At 39.5% G+C, this 17,051-nt stretch overlaps 1 protein-coding gene across 1 annotated transcript; it reads right to left on the bottom strand.

Moving 5' to 3' along the window:
- Positions 1-1,497: 1,497 nt before the first annotated feature.
- cacng1b (calcium channel, voltage-dependent, gamma subunit 1b) lies at positions 1,498-16,704 on the bottom strand. The gene is made up of 4 exons (XM_067457930.1): positions 16,279-16,704; positions 10,064-10,138; positions 5,632-5,769; positions 1,498-3,495 (listed from the first exon to the last, which is right to left on the bottom strand). Exons 1-4 carry the CDS (start codon positions 16,517-16,519, stop codon positions 3,263-3,265), a joined length of 687 nt encoding a protein of 228 aa, XP_067314031.1. The 5' UTR covers positions 16,520-16,704; the 3' UTR covers positions 1,498-3,262.
- Positions 16,705-17,051: the final 347 nt, after the last annotated feature.

Consider the following 17,051-nt stretch of genomic DNA (forward strand, 5'->3'; position numbering starts at 1 on the left):
TGGAACCAAGTTAACAGTAAACATACAGAAAATCGACATTTATTCTTAAATCAGAGTTCTGTTCATTATTTGGCCGCAGCTCTAAGAAAGGCCCTCTGATTATGATATATATATAGAGAGAGAGAGAGTTTTGAATACAGGAATGCAGCCTCAAACTGTAAATTGTAGTTCCCCAATTTGGCTTTTTTTGAATATCATTTTTCATGCAGTGTGTATTACAGCTGTTTTTGAATGTAAAATGTCTGTGAAGGTTCAAAGATCAAAGTGCACAACAAATAGATATTTGATTCTGTATCTGTTGCAACGTTTTTAGGAACTTCTGTAATAATTTAAGCCAGCAGGAAACCCTTCTGGGGAAATAGCACTTGTTGGTGTATCTTAAACTTCCATTTTCTGATGTAGCTGTATTAGTGTAATACTTAATGTATAATCAGAATATAGTCCATCCTAGAATTCATTCAGTTGTACGAAGATGGATAAAACGAGATGAAAATGACGTTTAAATATCGGCGCCCTGAGAACAAACGGCTGAACCCATTCGTTTTCACACCACCTCAGATGACCGACAACGAAAGGAATGGATCATATGTTTGTTAAGGTATGTTTTTTGTTTTTCTGTTTAAAAGGTATGATTCTCCACTATAAAATGTGATTGCCTATCTTCCAGATATATTTTGTTTCTTTATTGCTGGTTCCCTTTTACCATCATGACAGCTACCACTTTAATAAATATCAGACAGAAGTAAAGTTTAACCTTTTTAATACTGATTGTAATTACACGAGACATGATCTGCATCTTTCAACATACCTTTCTGATGTTCATGCATGTTTAATGTGTACTGTAACTAGTAAAGAGAGAGATAATCGGTTGGTTGATAAACCTTTGCGTCCCCTCGAGAAACTTGGCGTCAGCTCACAAAATCTTTGCATTTCACAGAGAAACTTTGCGTTCACTTACAAAACGTTTTGCTTTCCCCTGAGAAATGTTTCATTGCGACGACATGCTGGCAAAACCTTTGCATTCCTCCAAGAATCTAGAAACCAAAAACACAATTTGTACCAGACTCTAACCGTGTCTGCTGTAAAGTTGGCTATTTTAACATGGGGCTCCATAAGATTCTGCTCCCTTCTGGAGCTTGTCCCTAGTGGCCAGTCGAGGAATTACAGTGTAAGTCACTTCCATATTGGCTTTAACAGAAACTGGGGGAGATTGTGGCTTGTTTGTGTTGTTGACATGTCGATTAGATGCTGTTTTCTGAAAATCCACTTTGATGCACTCCCAAATGGATGAGGCCTCGAACTGATATGATAAAACCGATGCCATTGTTACTGTTTGTATCATGTTTCAAGCACTGATGAAAACCGAATGCCCCTGAATGTGTCAGGTGGCAGTGTTCATTTTAAACTGTGGTTCACCGTATTTCTACAAATTCAGTACACTCAAAAACAACGCAAAATCACAAAGACGTATAAATAACAAAATAAGCTCACCAAGTATCCATGTATATTAATTTATGTATGAACATATTGTGGATTTCAGTCCATCTATTAGTGTGAGTACACTCCTTGAAAGCATAAAGCAGATACACACATTTCCTCCTCATTTTTGAAAAAAAATGGGCCAAACATACAATCAAATGAGTTTGAAAATATCTCTCCCTTTATATGCCTCAATCTAGCAATTTCAAGTAGTAAATCGTGGTTTGAAAGCCTATTGGCTATTTTAAAAAAGGACAAACTCCAGCATGTCCTGACCCAACTTTCTGTTTCAATAAAACATCAACAGATACAAATGTTAGTCAGGGTTTAACAGTCTTCACTGAGATTCAATCACTCAAGGGCAGGAAGTTCAAGAGTGACACAAGTAAAGGGATATATCACAGCTTAAATGAACCTGTACTAGTGACATAATTAGATTACCTCACTTTAAAGTGCAGTCTGTATTTGCTGAAACTGATCATACATCATCACTGGATATCACTGCAGATCCAATATGCTTTTACGGTCATCCATTAGCACATTCAATGTCACCGTTTCAGAAATGACAGATTGAAAACTTGTAAAAGTCCTTAAAGCTACACTGTGTAACTTTTTTAGTTCTTAGCTAAAAACACTTAGTTCTTTCACAAATATATGTGCTCATTAATGTATGTTTACTTCTTTCAAGTAATAAAGTATTCTCGTAAGTTTATAATATGCCATTGAAAATACATAGGGTGAGGGGTTCGAATGTCGGTCGCCATGTTGCCCCTCCATCTTGAAGAGGGACATAACCCTAAATATAAGCTTCGCCTTTCGCGTTTTACAGCTCTCCCTCGCAGCTCCGTCACATCAACTGATCTCTGCTCATGGAGAAAATAATATAGCCTACAATGTAAACTTTGCCAGTAGTTCATTATTTGATTCATCTCCCTCTCTTATTTCTGTCAATGGGGGGATGTGAGGGAGGGTGTTTCAGCCGGGACTTTTTACTGCGCCGAGTCGAAGCACTCTCAGAAGTGCTATTCCGCCATACATTATAGTTCTCCTTTTTAATCCAATTAGAGGAGCGTCACGTTTTATTTTGTCATCATACTTGATCGTTCAACTATTCGTGTAACTGTATTTAAATAGGGAAAACGTGGAGGTGTTTGGTCGCTTCTAACTTGATCTCTGTTTGGTACCATAGTGAATGAACTGGGCTTAGTGGGCTAAGCTAAATGCTATCAGATCGTCACCGCGCGTCAGAGAGATTAAGTGCACGCACTCAGACGAGAGAGGTATGCATCAACTCGTCTTAGTTAAGGGAATAACATAGTTTAATATGAAAAAGCGGTGAAGTATCCCTTTAAGCATACATTCTAAGCTGTCTCGTCTATTGCATATAAGCATGAATCCAGCACATATTTTCAGAATACTAAATGTGATAAAACATACAAAAAATCATGTTAAATATTTCATGTAGATCTTAATGGGATAGTTCAGCCAAAAATGTAAATTCCAAAATCATTTACTCACCATCGAGCATTTACAAACTTGTGTTACTTTTTCTGTGGAACACAAAATGGGAAATTTTGAAGAATCTTTACAAACGCTTGTTTCCACAACATTTTTGGATAACCTATCCCTTTAAATAATTAGACGTCTGCGTCAGTGCTTAGTTCAAAATATCAGTGCATCACTATCATCATCTATAAATGCAATGCTTCTCATTGTCATTCACACGGCTAATATGACTCCTGTGTCAGTTGAGTTGCGCTCTTACTCAGCGGTGGACGCTATACTAGTCTATGGAGTCTGGGTCGGCATCCATGCAGGTCTCCCAGGGGTTTCTGGGCATGTGTGGCATGGAGATGATGAGGAGGCTGAGGCCACTGAGGAAGAGGAGTGTGAAGGCGGCGCAGGCGCAAGCGAAGGACCACGAATAGTGGTACTCGATCCATATGGTCTCGTCGCTGTCGATCATGCGTTTGACCGACTGCCTCATGACCTCCACGGAGATGACGATACACAGGCCTGTGAGGGTGAGCAAGGTCACAGAGGTCAAACGGAGAATAAAGATGCTGGTTTTGTGGCTGGTGTCTGATGGTTGATTCACCAGCGTTAACTTACACCACCCTGTTGATCCTTTAATACGTATAAATACTTTCAACAGTGTTGATCTGCAGGACACTCGACCAGTTGGCATAAATGTACACTGTAAAAAAAAGTCTTCAATTGAAAATGTTCTGGTGACTGATCACATCTAAATGTTTCAGTTGGTCTAATTGAAATTCTGTGAATTGATGAATTTCACAGAAATTCAGTTCGGCCAACTGAAAAATGTATTTGTGATCAGTCACTAGAACATTTTCAATTCGAGACCTGATTTTTTTTGTTTTTTTACAGTGTGAAATTCACCCTTGTTAAAAAAGAAGTGCTTGATTGTATTAAATGTGGAATTGTAGTGTATTTTAGATCTTAAAAGTTTATTTTCTGACTAACTGTACTTTCATATTATATATATATATTAATGAAAAAGGCTGCTTAAGTGCACTTAAAGACTTTAACACACTTAAGTATACTTTTAAACAGTGAACAGGGTTAGTTCACCTAAAAATGAAAATTCACCCTAATGTCATTCCACACCCGTTAGACCTCCGTTCATCTTCACAACACATATTTAGTCCGAGAGTTTTCTCTTCCTCCATTGAGAAAAACTACGACAATATTAGGTATTGAATAATTCAATAAACACATTGGCGATCTGAATCAATCCGCTGATTCATAACCGTTTGAATCTTTATTTGAGGATTGAAAACAAACTTGGAAGAGAAAACAATGCTGAATAAAGTCGTAGTTTTTGTTATTTTTGGACCAAAATGTATTTTCGATGCTTCAAGAGATTCTAATGAACTAATTGATGTCCCATATGGACTACTTTGATGATGTTTTTATTCCCTTTCTGGACATGGACAGTATAGTGTGCATACACTTGCATACGCTCTCTGACTAAATCTAAAATATCTTAAACTGTGTTCTGAAGATGAACGGAGGTCTTACGAGTGTGGAACGACATTAGGGTGAGTCATTAATGACATCAATTTCATTTTTGGGTGAACTAACTCTTTAATGTCAGTTAAGTATGTATTAAGGGTTTAGTAATCTTGTCTTGTGCTTTGCAGAAGTACACTTATTTTGATCTGTTGACAATCAAGTACTTGATTATAATTTGAAGTATAGTATGTCATTCAATGTTATATTTAAAGTTAATATATTTTAAAATGTACTAAGCTGCAACTTCATTACAAATGTTTAATTGCAAATATATTTAAATGCATGATATACAGATTAAATAGAATTACATTAAAGTATATTTTAGTTTTACATAAATGCTAGTCAGTTCTTTCAGCAGTAACTTTAACCGTGACTCTTACTTAAAGGGTTATTTCACCCAAAAATGTAAATAAGTAACATTTCTAACTTCCAGTAGGCTGTCTTTTGTATTCAACGTACAGAAAAGGGGTCCAAATGCATCAATTTACTTCAGAAGGCCTTTGTTAATCCCTGTACCCGTGTGAAGCAGTTATATGATGGATAGATGCACTTCTATGGACTTTAAAAAACAGCAACATTCACTGTCATTATAAAGCTTGGAAGAGACAGGACATTTTTTAAATATAACTGATTGTATTCATCAGAAAGATGAATGTCATATACACCTAGGATGACTTGAGGGTGAATAAATCATAGGCTAATTTTCATTTTTGGGTGAACTATTCCTTTAAGTTTGGTTAAAAACGCTCTGAAGTTCAGCTATCTGCATTTAAATTAATAATACAGTTTAATTTAATTTCAATTAACATGTATTCCAGTGTCTGAAAACATTACATTCAGTTCACAGCTCTCAATTATTTTAAACTATATGTTAATTCTTTAATACTCTTTTTACTTAAGTATGCTAAAGTGTACTTCTTTTTCACAAGGTCAACAACAACAAAAGGTACTGTTGTATTGGTATTGTTTGAACTGTGATACATAAACATTGTACATGAGAGAATTATGGTATTTCCATCAGATGCTGTACTGTGGCTGTACTGTGGTGCTGGAAGTCATACAAGCCATTAAAAAAAAATTCAAGAAAGTATAAACTCAGTTTAACATTGTGTTTACCTGCAAAAGCGAAGAACATGCCAGCTGGTCTCAGTAGGTAGTCTCTGCCCTTGCCGAAAGCCCCCAGGAGGCAGAGACTGCCCAGGGTCATGAAGGCTAAACTGAAGATGGCGATAGCAGCAGCTGAGATGTTGTACTCTGACAGAAGAAAATCACAGTGAGTCTGCGTGTCGGTCAGAGAAAGAGACCAAGCCTAATCTAATGGAATCATTATTATTAAATCATTCATTTGGAACATATCTTCAATTATGCATTCAGGCATAACAGAAAATCCTGTCTCTTTCAGAACCCTCTAATCTGCAGACTTCTCACGAGACTCTCCCCATAACCCCCAGGGCCATAACCACCATAGACATAGTTAGAAATGGACAAATTGCAATCCCCCCACACACACACACACACATGTGTGTGAATTCCAGTGAAACACTTTAGTTATAGCAGTGAAAGAGTATGTCGTAACATGTAAGTAAAGATTTAATATTTGACGACTGTTTTAGGATAAAAACATTCAGCAACCAACCGTAGTATCAAGTGATGCAAACTATGAAATTCAACTGAATTTGACGCTACAAGAAACGTTTAGAATTTTTGCATTGCAGACTTAAATAAGAATTAATGTGTGCATATTTAAGAGAATATATTATGTGCAAATAGTTTACTTTATAACTACAATAGAACTTTTACCGTTCTTAATTCTTTTTCATTGTTTCCTCAAATCCCTTGTGTGCTTTTTCCGTAAGTTGAATACGGTAGGCGGCATAGTGGAAGCTAGATATTTTTAGCCTAGAAATCTAGACGCACCTAATCTAATTTGCAGCAAAGGTCATCTAGCAACTCTACATAGAATTGCGAGCTGGAAAAACCGAACTCTGGGCAGGCCAATCACATCGTGTGTAGAGTCGGTGGGCGGGCTTAACATAATGACGGCAGAGTTGCGGAGGTTCCGCGTGTTACTGTACTGTACTTGTAAACACAGAAGCTGGCGAACGGCGGTCTTTCGAATCGGCTTTGGCCGCGACTCTGGAAGACTTGGAGTTAAATGTCCAATGGCATGACATTTTCATTTTATGAGGTTTGTCAACATTAATATGAGTTCCTCTAGTCTGAATATTGTCCCCAAGTGGCTAGAAATTTTTATCTGTGTAACCCGAGTTCTGGCTGTCTGACAGAAGCTCTTACTGTATTCATGTCGATGTTGTGTTTGTTGTTTGTTGTGGTGAAAGCATTTTGTGAGAGAAATAACGTTGCAAAGTTCATAGAATAAGGGTCGGCGCAACTAGGACTTGTGTTTATTCAGAGCTTTCAGATACAAACAAAATAAACTTGCGCTCTCAACAACTCTGTACAATAACACTTTCTCAGCAATCTTTCCCCTGCTCTCCATCTCTCTCTGTCTCAGGCCTGCAGTCTCCCTCTCAGATACTGAAGCTTTCGCGCCTCGATCGCCTCCCGGTGACCGGTCCCAGTATAGCCGCCCCTAACCGTTTTCTAATGGACGCGAGGCAAACTAAACAATAAAATTACACCTCAAATATTTTTTCCCTAAAGTTAGTTTATGTCATTAAAGGCAGTTATCATCCCGATGATTTCATTTCAAGTGTTCGTTTTTAAAATAAGTTTAGTTTTAGTCAGTTATTTGATGCTTTAAAAACAGGGGTTGTGATGTCATGATTGACAGCTGAGATTTATGTCTTTTCTGATTGAAGTTGTCACTGAGGCACTAAGACTTTTTTCAGGATTTTTGGAAGCAGATTGGAGCTTTAAAATCGCTACTGCGCAGACTCGGTCCCAAGATGTCAGCACCATGCAGGCCGCCTGAAAGCTTTAAATCTGGCAAGCGGAAACGGATGATGTCGAGTCATCCATATTTTTTTTTACGGTCTATGCTCTGTCTAGACTGGCAGTGCTGCTTGCTTCACTAAACCACGCCCCCTCTGCTACTTATTTCAAATGCAAAGATGTCAGCCAATCACAACAATGGTTGTTTTCACTGCAGTCTCACAGCAGACACGCCCCTTGAAACAGAGCGTTCAAGCCAGAGAGCTAATATCAGTATAGAAAAAAAAATGCCTTTTATTTCTAAATTATGAATTTTTTAATGTAAAAACTACACTAACAATATAAGTACACCTCAGGAAACATTATAAAATAATAATAAAAAATCATGCCATGGGACCTTTAAGCTTTTCTTTGAGAAAAGAACAAAGAACGGCATTGAAATCATTCTTAAGAAGAAAAAGTGAGTTTTGCCGACCAGATACGACGAAAGTTTAATTATCAACTAGCTCCGCTTCACATTGCTCTGGTTGGTTATAGCGCTATTATATTTAATATAGCTCTGATTGTATTTGTGAGTAAATCATGGAGTAATTTTAATTCTTGGGTGAAGTATCCCTTTAAGAGACAGCAATGTTGGATTTCTAATAAATCCCAGAAAAGAACTCAAAACTACTTATTTTAGCGAGAGAAGCTAAATGCAACAGTTTCACAAGCTAACTGTTACTCTGTGTCTTTGGTAAGTTTATCAGGTTTATTTATTTCTCTGTTTCATTCTTTGTTATTAATATCAATGTTTTACATGAAGCTGCTTCACCAAAAGAACTCCGTAGACACCTTGTTCTCACAACCAAATTATTGAAGGATGACTTCATCTACTCTGCTAATTCAGATTATCTGGCTAATCAGTCTGACCTCTAGAATAATGTTGTGTTTAACATCATTAATTAGTAATACAGACAGATCAATAGTGTGAATGACTATTGACATTTTAGGACGTGGCTCAGGATGTGTGTGGCGGCTTCACGTCTCTCTGCATTCAACACATTATCAAATTCAGATAAGGCTTTATTCCTCTTTAACTCAATGACATAGCTAGAGTGTGAAATAGCCAAGATGTGCTTTGCTCAAGTAGGGCGGAAGATTTAATGCCAATGACCAGATTGCACTGCCTGTGATCGGTGTACCTTACATCTAACAGAGAGCAAGAAATGTCCATTTTTAACTCGATACTTGTTATACATCTTATCTATACTAGATTATTAAAACTTGGGAGAGGTACTTGCTTATGCAAAACTCATTGTGTTTCCAGCTAACAAAAAACACCGTGCTAATGTTCTCATTAAGTTCTGAGCGTTTTTTTCTTGGTTAGGTGAACGTTAAGGGAACATTCCATTTTGAAACATTATGCAAATGTTACTTTTGATTGTTCTCTGAATTCTGAAACAAGTAGTATAACTTTTTTTTAAAACATTAGACGCATGTCCAATTAAACCATTTCAGAAAAAAAGTTCCACGAACGATGCATAATGATTTTGTCTTATTGTTAACTATAAGCTAATGTGCTCCAAAACAATGACAAAATTCATATTTAGAACACTAAAAAATGTTGGGTTAAAAACAACTGGGTTGTTGAAAATAGCCTGACAAGTCAGACCCTCAAGATGTTTGGTCTGGAAACTCACCATTGACAGGGCTCAATCCGAGGGGCGGGATAAACGGTTGTCTTTCAAACTCCCTCTGCACGCGATAGGATAGCGCTACAACCAACCAGAGCAACGAAGGTGAAACGGAGCTTGTTGATGGATTAAACTTTCGCTGTATCCGGTCGCTAAACTCCGAACACATCTTCCCTTCTTAAGAATGACTTCAGTGCCGTTCTTTGTTCTTTTCTCAGAGAAAAGCTTAACTCCAAGTCTTCCAGAGTCCCGGTCAAAGCTGATTCGAAAGACCGCCGTTCTCCAGTTTCTATGTTTACTAGAAGCACGCAAGTACAACTCTAACGTCATTATATTAAGCCCCGCCCACCGACTCTATACATGATGTGATTGGTAGATTTGCTGCTGCTAGGGTGCGTCCAGATTTCTAGGCTAGGTTGAAAATGGACAACCCCAGAAATTGGACCCACTCAAACAACCCAACATGATGAATGGCACACATGCACCTTATAGGGTATAGGGAACGATTCAGACGGATGGATTCAGCTTTCCATTTGGGGCAAATGTGCGAGCTGGCGCAGACCACAAAACGTATCAACCTATTGAATTATACACCGAATGCTGTATTTCAAAGCGATATGGAGGAGATTAGAAGGATAAACGGTTCGAGATTAGGAGGAAACTGCAGCTTTGCCAAGCTTAACGGCTTAACGAAATTCTTACTAGCCTATATCAAAAATAAACTTTTTAATATTCTGCTCTCTAGATATGGCTTGGGTCGGTCCTTCAGTGCAAGTTCACAGGATTTGTTTGACATTTATCGAGCAAAAATAAGATGGCTTGTACCTCTCCTCAACATTTGAAGTATCATTCCTGTCTGTTGAATAAACTGCAGTCCATTTAAATTCCTAATTCCGTTCTTATCCACTCATCTCTGCTTGGTTTTAAGTGTAACCTTTGCAATATCCTCACGTGATTTCAAAGGCGGAAAACCTTACCTTTCTGGGTCTTTACTTCAAAAACTTCAGCCTCTTCCCCAGATGTGAAGTGTTTGAAGTACGAGCAGTTCTTGACTGCAAAACAAGATGAAAACAGTTATTGTAGCCGAGGGTTGCAGGTGCTGTCATTACGATGCATCCAAACTACCAATGAGCCTGCTTGACAATTTCTCCAGAGACCATAGCCGGGTGCTCACAAACAAGCCAGGCATTCGTGTGTCCATAGAATGGATCATGAATTGTGAGTTATGTGCAGAGGCCATGTGATTACTTTGCGCAAGCTTTCTTGCTGGTATTCATGAATGCGTTTTTTTGGGAGGCAAATTAGCTGATGAAATGTCACAAGCTTTGTTGCCCTTCATTGTTTCGCCCCCACTAACTTGACAAAACAACACTTTCCTAATATTCGCCCTTCAGAAGTAAGCTTCTCGCCCATGTGCTCACAAGTTCGCAAAATTAGTCCTTTGTCTCGATCTCGAATATCCCAGGGCAATCTCATTAAATATAAGACTTTGTGCGGTAGGAATCTCATCCTTAGATTAAACTCGTAAAGCAACCTCGGCGTCCCCTGAGCCTGGGGAAAGACATGAGATTGGGAACTGACAGAGAAGCTGTTTGTAACGCTGGACCAAGAATCTCCACCACAAGTAGGGGGATGGTGGAGGCCTATGTATAGGTTACCTAGCAACAGGCTGGTCTTAGCTTTATTAGTAAAAGCAGACTGACTGAGGAGAGGGAATGGGATGCGTTGCGCCGTGCTGCTTTAGACCGAGATTTACTCAGCTTATTTGACTATTCCCATCACAGGCCCTTAGTGCAAGCTGTTGTGGATGAGTTCATCTCATGACGGGCCTCTGAGAGCCTTTGGCCATAATGTTTGCTGCCATGTGTGGGCTAATACATGTGTTGGGTCGTGGTCAGTTGTCTGGGCAAAAAATAACCCTGCGTTAGCATTTCAGTACCCTCATCCCACGATGTGAGACTTGGTTTAATTGTGTTTCAAGCCCTTTGCGGCAATAGAGGGTTTGATGGGGCTTTGTTGATGTGCCTCTATGTTTCATGTCCTCTTCACCTAGCGCCGGTCATTTATTTGACAGATATTTACAAGGACAGAGTGATCACGAATCGGTTTCTAGATAAAAGGACCACTTTTGACAAATCTGTCATCCCCTCCCCCCCACCACCCCCCGGGCACGTATCGAATGCGAAACCTGTGCCCTGCTCCTTGCTCTGCATGTAGGCAGATCTGTTTTTCAGCATGATTATAACTAAAAGAATAGAATGAGTCTTTTCAGTTCAGCGACACCGCGGTGCAAAAATGAGGAGCCGAAAATAGCGATTTGGGGCGTATCATTGACCTCGCAGGTTTGTTAATGGAAGCACTTATTTCAGGGAGGAGGTCGATTGCTGGGTTGCAATGGCTGTCATTTAGGTTTTTACATCTTGATTAAAGCTCGCTCCATTTTGTGGCTCATGCAAACAAAACATCAATGCATGACAAGTTGCCTTTAGTGTGGCTGTGCTGTTTTAATCCCTGTAAATATGGAGCAGTAGCTCATGAAAACAGAGATGTCCTCTTTTGTCCACTTGTAGAGTGACCGTTAGATTCTGGGTCAATGTGAGCGGAGGAGCACACATTTAAAGCAGAAAATCTGCTAAGGGGGCTTATATCTGGGTCACACAAGGGAAGTGGCTTCATCCGGGGCCTCGTGCCTTTGCAGAGGTTAGGCTGACCAACAGAGAAAAAGCCCCTGCTACACAAAGGTACTACATGAACAGTCAACCCAAAAATAAAAGTTGTGTCATTACCCTCATGTTGTTCAAAATGAATGACTTTCTCTCTTCAGTGGAGAACAAAAGATTTATAGTAGATCTTCACACAGCTCTTTTTCATTCACTGAACACATACAGTGATTTGGGACCGTCGAACTCCACAAATGACAAAAGTTTCATAGTGGTCATTTGACACGTGTGTTTTATTCCAAGTCTTTTGAAGCCATACAATAACTTTGCTTGAGGAAAAAAATACAGTTCATGTTGTTATTTATTGAAAATCTGCTTTTGGTGACAAGACATGAGAGAATGTCGTCTGGTGTCCTTCCAGACAGAAACATCATGTCGGCCCAGATCCGGTCCACATCTGGTACGTGCTGAATCCACATGTACCAGATGTGACCCGGATCGGGGCCAACACTATTTGTTAACACAGGTTTGGAACAACATTGGTGGTAAATGATGACAGAATTTTACATTTTGGGTGAACTATCCTTTTCTTTCACTATTAAATCATAAAGTACTCTATCAGTATCTACTGAGTGGTTCCATTTTCAAATTGTTAAATTGGCTTAAAATGGTTATATTAACATAATCAACTCCACTGGAAGGCTTGAGAGACATTTTAACACGAGTGCTGAATGAGTGTTGAATGCTTGATTCCCTTGAAGAACTTGATGAGTCTCGCCAACACTCACTGCTCTTCTTATCCCTCTGTGAGAAGCAGGTCTGGGAGTAAAGCCAAGAATCATTGCGCAAGCAGAAATATAACTGCTTAAATTCTATGTTTTTGGCTCATGACTTCTTCTGTGCAGTTCAAGAGGCTATCCAAATCTAACCACTCCTCATGCCGGTAATAGTGTTTGCAGTACTAGGTGTGTGAACTGGGCCACACCTTGTCTCATGGGACGTCACTTTGACCCGTTGTGCTCTGTAAGGGGTCTGTGGAGCCTCAGGGTTAGGTGCTTTCTAACCCTTTCCAGTACAAAATGTCCCACTGGGCCAGGAATATCAGCAGGTGTCTCCCAAGACTGCAAGCCACCACCTGAGTGAACTGCTTATCTCCAAATGGTCTAAAGTGAGAGCTGTGGGGTTTGGTAAGAGTAATGTAATGCCAACAGTCCTGGTACTGTGCAGTCCCCAACTGAAAAATCCAGCATTGCTGTTCACCATCATAAGGTATGTTTTGCATGTTGGGACCAGTTCCAAATGGTGGTTGCTGGTTTGCTGGTGGCCAGTTTGGAAAGTGGTAGTGCTGGTTCAGCTTTGCTAGAAAGCAGCATGACTACGCTGGTCCACCATCTAGACCAACACCAGATCTAACCAGCGTAAACAAGCTGGGACCAACATGGAATTCATGCTGGTTTATGCTGCATTTTACAGTAGGGAGGAAGGAAATGTTTGATGAACCACAGATTTTGTTCATTTGACTGATGTTGACATTACTAATAAACTGAGCTCAGAAATGAGATCTATAATGGTAAAAATGGCTAGTCCATATGTTGATAGTCTTGCATAGGCGGATTTATGACTATTGGCATGAACTCTAGTACACACTGCAGTTTATTTTTAGTTTAAGAACCACCCAGTCTTGACCCATTACTGTTTTTACATGACGTTTAGCGGTGGCTACAAGAGAGTAATGCATAGGTGTACTTAAAGGTGCCCTAGAATGATTTGAAACAATATGTTCAATTGTTCTCTGATATCTACATAGAGGGTATGTGGCTTATTTAAGGGCAAAAATTGTCCAGATACAGTTTTACAGGTCCATTTACAATCCTATAAATTGTCCCTAGGATGTAATGCTCTGTTTTTGCCTTATTTGGAAGAGTCATGAATATTAATGTTGAGCTCTGCTCTGATAGGCTTATTTCAGCAGCTCACAGCACTTTAGCTGTTCAACTTGTGAGTCCTGACCTTCCTGACACAACACAGAACGACTAAATGACACACTTTAAGCAAAACATCTCAAATGGAGATTGATAAAATGCAGCTTACTTGTTTATTGGTCTTTTTAGATCATACGCACGCGAGAAAGCCACAGATATGTGGAGAAATATATACATATCTATGGAGAAATATGGAGCTCTCGCGTTCGTGCGGTTTCCAGATTTCAATAATTAAATCAACCAAACAGAGCTTTTCTGTTAAAAGAAGTCGTATACTATCCAGTGATTAACCTAAACATGTCCAATCTGGCAACCATATGCATGGGAGCTCTCTCTCGCACACGGGTGATATGAAAACACAAATAAACAAGTAAGATGCATTTTATCAATCACCATTTGACTATCGTTTTAACTTATATGGTGGAAAATGTGACGTTTGCTAGAAGGATCGGGTGAACGATCTGTAAGCAAAGTATCTACGGTTGTATTTTGTAATAAAAAATAATATTAACCTTTGTCATTAGACACACTATTTAGTTTTGTATGGTATTTGGAGTTTCCTATTGTTACTGTACTAGCATCTTGCGTCATCTAGACAATGCGGTCTCTCCTAAGAAACTTTTAATTTAATCAGAAATTGTTTAACAGTCAATAAGTGGATAAATTACTTACTGCTTGCAGGAATATAGCTGCCCCTTTCTTCAGTTTAAGACGCTGAGGGAAGCTTGCTTGAAATGGGCCAAACAAAGGAACGATTTGTTGTGGTATCCGATTATAATAAACCTCAACCATGTGTCATGAGAGCCGTTTTTGTTATCTTCGAGTGTCTTGTTTACCATCAGTAGATTCGGCTTGTTTGGACAGATGCAAATGTTGGGGGCGTGCATATAAACGATCCCCAACGCTTACATCAAAGTTGGGTTTATGTTGAGAAGCACTTTTTTTTCTGTTTAGTTTTTGATTTACGAGATTTACATAAGAAATAGAAGGCAATGGGGTTTGAGACTCACAGTATGTGATGTCCATGTACTGAACTCTTATTATTTCACTATGGCAAGGTTAATTCAATTTTTCATTCTAGGGCACCTTTAGTGATATCTTATTTTCTTGCTACCAGGTCTTGACCTTTCGAAGATCACAGCTGAAAGCAACTATCTAAGCCAGTAAACCTTTGACTCCTCATCCTTAGAAGTTCTGACTCTAGCCTATATGGAGTTATTCTGGAAGATTCTGATTCCTGGAAATTGCGTAAAGCCATACAATCAGGTTGGAGCTTGCTGCTTTACAAAAGGTAATTTTGTGTGATGTACACATAAGAGATGATTGGTCATTAGATCCATAAATGGTCCAATGGCATTTGCTACTTGCTGGATGACGAGATATAGTGTTGCTGAATTAGCCATTTGTCAACACATCTAAGATAAAAAGCTGCTGGATGATTAGGGTTTAAATCAATTGAAACTGCAGGCCGCTGTCCTTCTGCCATCAACATCCATAGCTGATGTGAAATCTTTAGGTTTTGCTTGAGGATGAGATTCTCCCCAGACATTCACAAGAGCACATGCCGGGAGTTATCTCTCTGTTTATCTCCGCAGGTCTTCCTGAAGTGTGACAAATAGAGGATGCCTGTTTTACTGCCCCCTCCATCAAATAGGTGACAGTCTGTAGGCAATTACCTATTCATTCCGCTTGTTTCTGTTATTTCAGAGCCCTTTATTCCATCCTTCCATCCATCCACTCGATACTTTGATCATCCATCCACAATACTATAATTTTTGTGATATTTGATCTATAACCTGCCGTCTGTATTTCTCAAGACTTAAATGTTGACATAAGCTTGCATTTGAGTGCATTTGACGGTTAATTGTCAGGAACAGAAGGTTTCAAGGCAGTTATTCGACGTTCTGTCAATTAATGCACACAATCTTTACTGCTTGAACTGCATTTAATTTTTCATACTCGCTCGGTCGCTCATCTTCTCCTCAATCTATTTGACCTCATGAGTTTGTGCGCAGGAATGAAATGAGGCTGATCCGTCCCTATAGAGCAGCGCAAAGAACAGTCAAATTATTTCCCATCTCCCACAGGTAGATACAGCTCGTCTGCCTTCCATTAATCCACATATCTGCTCATTAATCATCTTAACCCATGTATTATATCCTTAAACAACCCAATGACATCATAAACAGCAAATCAGCCCCTGTTCAGTTCATTAGCAGCCAGGTCACTGAGCTCACTCAGCAATTCAAAATAGTACAATAAAAATAATATACCCTTAATTTGAAGAACAGACTCCCACCCATCTCGCGGATTAATGTTTAAATGCAGATCTCTGGACAGAGAGAAACTTTTCACCTTGAACATTCTTGCACTGCATGTAAGATGAGAGTAGGCTTGGCTTCAACTTCCATTTACAAAACTAAAGATGAACGAGGTGCTCTTCCAAAAACGTCATGTGGAAGACAGATCCATGCCTTTGGGCTACATCGATTGGACGTGTGCTAATGGCGTTCATGAGAAATAACTTGAAGTAGATGTGAATTTCCTTACCTCCTGGCAGGCTGATAGGGCCACAGCCTTTGCCCTGAGGGTCTTCCTCCACAATGAAGATACTCTTTTTACACAGTCTCCAGAGTCCAAAGTGGGCCGCTTCGCAGGTGGTGTTGAGCTGCTCCACCCTGGGACTCAGAACCGCCCAGTGGTCCGTCACCACTGCCGCTAACATGGACGAGATGCCCACCAGGATAACCAGGAAGGTGATCTTCACCTTGGTCTTCTTGTCCTCCAGCATGGTGACCGTTGAAGATAAGTGAGCTTTGAGTTTGTGGTGTAGTTTGAAAGTGCCTCTTCCCTTGAATTGATGCTTTGGTTTAGTTTACTTCTCAGACAACTTAAAAGTCGCACGGCTACTCGCTATCTCTTCACTCCAGCGAGTGTGTCCACAAATCTCTGCTTCTGCTTGGGAAAAGAGGCCAGATAATAGTGCCCTAGTTTTCTCTCTCTCTCTCTCTCTCTCTCTCTCTCTCTCTCTCTCTCTCTCTCTCTCTCTCTCTCTCTCTCTCTCTCTCTCTCTCTCTCTCTCTCTCTCTCTCTCTCTCTCTCTCTCTCTCTCTCTCTCTCTCTCTCTCTCTCTCTCACACTGTAAGACAGTCATTTAGTATGGTGGGCCGTGACTTTAGACCTGCCTTCATGATGTAGCCAGAAAAAAGAAAAATATAAGCTAATATTGGAAAACCTGCAGCATTTAACAAAAAAGTTTTGAGAAGCCGTGCACAGAGGACATGTATTGGACATGTGATCTTTTACATAATAATCAATGGAAC

Source organism: Pseudorasbora parva, chromosome 2, assembly GCF_024679245.1.
Source record: "Pseudorasbora parva isolate DD20220531a chromosome 2, ASM2467924v1, whole genome shotgun sequence".
Classification (NCBI taxonomy): domain Eukaryota; kingdom Metazoa; phylum Chordata; class Actinopteri; order Cypriniformes; family Gobionidae; genus Pseudorasbora; species Pseudorasbora parva.